The following is a 5,346-nucleotide window of genomic DNA, read 5'->3' as shown; positions in this document are numbered from 1 at the left end:
GGGCCGCGGGCGAACCGGGCCGGGCCGCATGAGGAACCGGAGCCGGGCCGGTTGCGTTGTTGCGGGGGGAGCGGGAAACGGGTCGGTTCGGGTCTTTGCGAGGGGGCAGCGAGGAGCGGGAATGGGGCCGGTGCGGGTCTCGATGTGGGTGTGTGTCTGTGGGGACCGAGCCAGTTTGGGTCTTTGTGGGGGAATCAGGAGCTGGGCCAGGGAGAGGAACGGGTGCCTGGGTCAGGTCAGTTCGGGGCGAGTGGAGCATTATTGGACCGCGGTGGGTTCGGGTTGAGCTGTGGAGGGATCCGGTCTTGATCTGAGGGGCAGGATAGGAGCTGGACTGGGGCCAGGGTTCATGCTCTGCAGTTGTGCCCACAGGTGCTGGCGGAGAAGCGGAGCTTGGGCAGCAGGGACGGGCCCCCGCACCTCGTGGTTTTGGTGCCGCTGCACAGTAGGGCTGCAGCCCACGACGCCCTCCGCTTGCTGCAGAGCCAGGACTCTGCTGTTGTGCGCGTGGATGAGGGGAGAGCTGGTGGCTTTGCGCTCCTCTGCCCCCGACTCAAGCAGCGCTGGCGCTTTGTGACAGCACAGGCAGGTGAGGAAACGCTGTTGTTGGTGTGGTTCTTGGCTCCGTACCCCTGGCAGCCCCAGTAACGGAGGTGTTTTGCGTGCAGGGGACCTTCACGCTGTCTTAGACCTAGCAAAGGTTGCTGACTCCCTCCTGTTCATCCTGGATCCTGCAGATGGCTGGGACAGCGCGGGGGAGCACTGCCTCTCCTGCCTCTTCACACAGGGGCTCCCCAGTTATGGTGAGTGAGTGAGAAACGTTAAGGGCTTCTAGTGAGGCATAGGTCGAGGGGGTGCTCGATGGGGATTTAGTGTTGCAGTAATTAAAAACTGCGTATGTTAATAGGTGATCACAGGTCTTTGACCGCTCTGTTTCTGAGCATAGATTGGTTGGGTGAATGCCATTCTCCTGCTGCCTTGTTGTGTTACTACCCTGGTGGGGGAGTGCTGGAGATAAAAGGGGTGCTCTTTAGGCCTCTGGGTGTGTGGTGGTGTCTAGTATTGTAATGGTTATCTAGGCGTGCAGAGTGAAGGGATTCAGACGCTTTCTTGTTCAGTTCAGTTTCTGGGCCCTTATCTCCATGATCTCATTCAGTCTCAAAATCTTATCTCTGAGGACAGGTTTTCTGTCCTGAGTGTTCTTTTGAATGTGCGAAGCTGCCTTTGCACATTGTGGTGTGAATCTCTTTGGTTATTTGGGTTGCTGATATCTGAGTGTTTGTCAGTGCTTGGTAAAAGGGGTATAAGAAGGTTTATGGTCTGATCCTGAACTCTGTTCTATGCACTGCTTGGTAGCTCTTGCTGTCCCAGGGGGCACTGACTTGCCACCTAAGAAGCGGATAGATGCCAGGAAGAAACTTGCCAAAGCCATTGAGAAGCGCTTTCCCGAGGCCAAGCTCTTCCCCCTGAACACGGAGCAGGAGTCCTCGCTGCTGCTGAGGCACCTCGCCACCCAGAAGCAGCGGCATCTCGCTTTTCGGGACAGGCGGGCTCACCTGCTTGCCTATGCTGCTGAGTTTGTGCCCGGTCAGGAGAGCGACCTGGTTGGGACCTTGAAGGTGTCCGGCTTTGTCCGGGGACAGACCCTCAACGTGAACAGCCTGGTGCATATTGTGGGGCACGGAGACTTCCAGATGAGCCAGGTGGATGCCCCCCCCGACCCCCTCACTTTGAACCCCCGAGTGGTTAAAGGACGGAAGAGGAGTCAGGACATGGAGGTACAGGTGTGTGGGAGGTCAGGGCTTTGCCGGTCCTGTTAGAACACGATGTTTCTAAACTTTCATCAGGAAAATACAGCTGGGTGTATGTGGTCAAGGGGAGGGGAAAGGGAGTTGTATCAGAGCCGGTTGGGCCGTGTTCTGCCACTGAGCTGAGGTTCCTTGCCCACAGCATGTAACGAACGTTATCTTACGATGTAATGAATGTGATACTGAAGGGACTTCTGCTTCAGACCGGTTGCTAGCTTGAGTTAGGTGTATTCACAGCTGGGAACTCTGCTCTTGCCCTTCAGGATGACTCTGTAAATGGTACCGATGAGATGGAGGAAGATGTTAAGGTCCTGATGAAGGCAGATCCAAACAAACAGGAGTCTTTGCAGTCAGAAGTGGTTCCTGATCCTATGGAAGGGGAACAGACGTGGCCTACTGAAGAAGAACTGCAAGAAGCAGAGGGTGAGTAGCAGCAATACTTCTGTACCTTTTCCTTGTCCCTGTTAAGAGGGTTGTTGGAAATTCTCTGTCACCAGGATGGCTGAGGGTGGCTGTGAAGAAACACGTTAGTTGGGAGCCCAGGACTTCCATTCCATCACTTGACTACCAGGCTGTGTGGTTTCCCTGGCAGTTAGCAGGGTTACATTTTCAGCTGCCTTTTCTGGGCCCTGACAAATTCTGTGCTGGGAAACAGTGATTCTGGTCTAGAGCTGATCTTGGCTGTCCCGGTGTCAATGTTGCTGAGGGAAAGGAGAATTGTTCCTGTATTAACTATTGGCGGGAATCCTACAGCTTCTCTGAAGGCAAGCAGGAGGGTGGTGAAGGTCCCCAAAGGCACATCCAAGTACCAGGCTGCCTGGATCGTGGATGATGGAGAAGAGGGCAATCAGGAAGATGATGATGATGATGATGACGACATTGAGGATGATATGATGGAAGAGGCAGTTTCCCAGGTACCTCCAAGAGCTGATACTGCAAGTGATCTCCAGGGCGTTATTGCGTATCCTAGGACAATCCTGTCCTTCCAGCTTGCTCCATGCAAGGGCACAACACAGAGCCAGGACTTGCCTGGATTTCCATTGTTAAATCTCTCACGTGTATCATGTTGCTTCTTTGGCCTGTTAGATACCGAAATGAGGGACTGTGGTGGAGCTTGGGGCATAATTCAAACAGTGCGAGTACACGCGGGGTTTGCAGTGCTGCGTGGACATCAACAGCGCGCGTGTGCTCATGGGCTCTGTGCTGTCCTGTGTGTCAGGAGGGGGAAAGCAGCGAGGAGGAAGAGGAACCTGCAGAGGAGGAATGTGAGACCATGACCATTTCTGAGTGCTTGCGGGACGACCAGTACGACGAGAAGGTGGAGGAAGATGAACAGATGTTGGAGAGATACAAACAGGAGAGAATGGATGAAATGTTTCCGGATGAGGTGGACACGCCACGTGACGTACCTGCCAGAGTCCGGTAAGAAGCAGGATGCTTTGCTGGGAGGGGAGCTGGAAGGCACCCTTTTATCTAGTTTGGTGAGATAAGGCAGGAAGCCTGTGATGTCTTAGCCGTGGTGTCTGAACCTGGCTGAAGGACTCTTCTGAAGACTCACTCCTAGGCTCTGAGGCTTCCAGGGGAGGCACTAGACAGGGAGCAGTGGGTGGGCCTGGGCAGCTCCCTGGGGCAGGGAGAGCTGGGTCCTGACCTGAGGGAGGGAGGAGGATGGCAGAGCCCTGATGCAAGGGCAGGTTGTCTGGGGACGTGGCTGCTCTTTCTAGCTCTCCCTGCACTAAGATCTTCTCTGAGAGCTAATGTTTGCTTTGCTCTCGTTGCCGTCTCTGAAGGTGCGACCACAGAAGGTTGCTGGCCAGACACCTTGATTTGTGAAGTAGTTTGTCTTTCCTGTTATCTGTCCTTTAGGTTCCAGAAGTACAGGGGGCTGAAGAGCTTCCGAACTTCTCCATGGGACCCCAAAGAGAATCTCCCAAGGGACTACGCCAGGATTTTCCAGTTCCAGGACTTCTCCCGAACCAGAAAGCACCTCTTCCGGCAAATCGAGAAAGAGGAGACTGAAGGAGCCTCGGTAACTCCCTTTTCTCTTGCTGATCTCTTCCCCTACTGTGTTCTCTTGCTCCTAGTAGGAAGGACTTGGCAGGGCAGTGGCTGAGTTCTCTGCCGAGAGAAGTATTTGCAACTGATCCTCTCTTGGCAGGTTGGCTGGTATGTTACACTTCATGTCTGCAATGTCCCTGTCTCGGTGATGGAGAGCTTCAGAGAAGGGAAGCCCCTAGTCCTGTTCTCACTGCTTCCCCACGAACAAAAGGTAACTAAGTACAATCCTGCTGATCTCTTGCAGGTGTGCAGCTCCTTCTCCGATTCCCTCAGGCTGCGCGGTTTGGAGAGGTTCTGGCTCCAGAGGGTTTGGGTTGAAATCTCCCTGCATTGTTCACATTTCAAAGTAGGTCAGAGCAGGCTGAAGCTGCCAGGGGTGTTTAGGCTTAAGTGTCTGAGCCTGGCTGAGGTGTCTGCATTGGTGACCAGCGGTCCTTTGGGAAGCCATCATCAAGGGCATTTGTCCCTGCTGCAACATCCCGTTGCTTTCTGCTCTGGCCACCGTTGTTTTCCAGCCCTGCTGTCAGCCCCTCACTGTGCTGCCTCTCCTGCAGATGTCTGTGTTGAATTTCCTGGTGCGTCGGCATCCGAGCAACAGCGAGCCAGTGCGGGCAAAGGAGGAGCTGATCTTTCACTGTGGGTTCAGGCGCTTCCGAGCATCCCCCCTGTTCTCCCAGCACACCTCAGGTTTGTGAGGGACCGGTGGCATGGGCACGGGTGTGCCAGGAGGTGGGGCTGGAGTTTCTGGGGCAGGAAGCCTGTGATGTCTTAGCCGTGGTGTCTGAACCTGGCTGAAGGACTCTTCTGAAGACTCACTCCTAGGCTCTGAGGCTTCCAGGGGAGGCACTAAATAGTGGGGAGTGGAAGGGCTTGGGCGAGGTTGCTCACTGGTCCAGGCAAGGTGGTGGCAGGCTCCACACAGCGAGCTGGCAGCTCAGAGGATCACCTTCATTCCCAGATACTCTGTGCCGGCAGAGGAGGGGTGTCTGTCACCTGTTTTCCTAAAGCACAGAGTCTGTTTGCCGGGAAAGAATGGGCTCGATGGGGTTTCCCGGAGCTCTGAGGACTGCTGTGGGCCTGAACTTGATCGTTGCTGTTCTGTCCTAGCTGATAAGCACAAGCTGGAGCGTTTCCTGCGCCTGGATGCTGCCCTGGTGGTGACTGTTTATGCTCCCATCACTTTCCCTCCTGCCTCAGTGCTGCTTTTCAAACAGAGGGGTAACGGTAAGTTGATAAGTGCTGAGGAAGTGGTGTCTGGGAAACAAACGTTAGCCGGCTGTTCCCATACCCTACTCTTGCATCTATCCAGAAAGTATGACTTGAAAAAGCTGTCCCCTTCATGCTGTTTGAGAAGATTAGTGCATTTCCACCCCTGTTATCACTGGCACCTTTGTTTGTCCCTGCTGTGGGGTTGCTCTGGGCCTGGAACGCTTTGGGGAAGGGAGTCATGGTGTGGGGGGAGGTGATGGAGGCACCTTCT

The 5,346-nt window shown here is 54.7% G+C and overlaps 1 protein-coding gene across 1 annotated transcript in view; it reads left to right on the top strand.

Moving 5' to 3' along the window:
• The window catches only part of TSR1 (TSR1, 20S rRNA accumulation, homolog (S. cerevisiae)), a 7,115-nt gene that overhangs the window by 965 nt on the left and 804 nt on the right, over positions 1-5,346 (top strand). The window contains exons 2-11 of the mRNA XM_009334301.1: positions 373-589; positions 669-803; positions 1,357-1,784; positions 2,072-2,231; positions 2,562-2,722; positions 3,028-3,230; positions 3,675-3,837; positions 3,967-4,077; positions 4,421-4,553; positions 4,974-5,090. Coding sequence (XP_009332576.1) covers positions 373-589; positions 669-803; positions 1,357-1,784; positions 2,072-2,231; positions 2,562-2,722; positions 3,028-3,230; positions 3,675-3,837; positions 3,967-4,077; positions 4,421-4,553; positions 4,974-5,090 — 1,828 coding nt within the window. The remainder of the gene's footprint in view (positions 1-372; positions 590-668; positions 804-1,356; positions 1,785-2,071; positions 2,232-2,561; positions 2,723-3,027; positions 3,231-3,674; positions 3,838-3,966; positions 4,078-4,420; positions 4,554-4,973; positions 5,091-5,346) is intronic.

This window comes from Pygoscelis adeliae, unplaced genomic scaffold, assembly GCF_000699105.1.
Source record: "Pygoscelis adeliae isolate BGI_AS28 unplaced genomic scaffold, ASM69910v1 Scaffold531, whole genome shotgun sequence".
Classification (NCBI taxonomy): domain Eukaryota; kingdom Metazoa; phylum Chordata; class Aves; order Sphenisciformes; family Spheniscidae; genus Pygoscelis; species Pygoscelis adeliae.
This window is presented reverse-complemented; position numbering and strand designations above follow the sequence as displayed.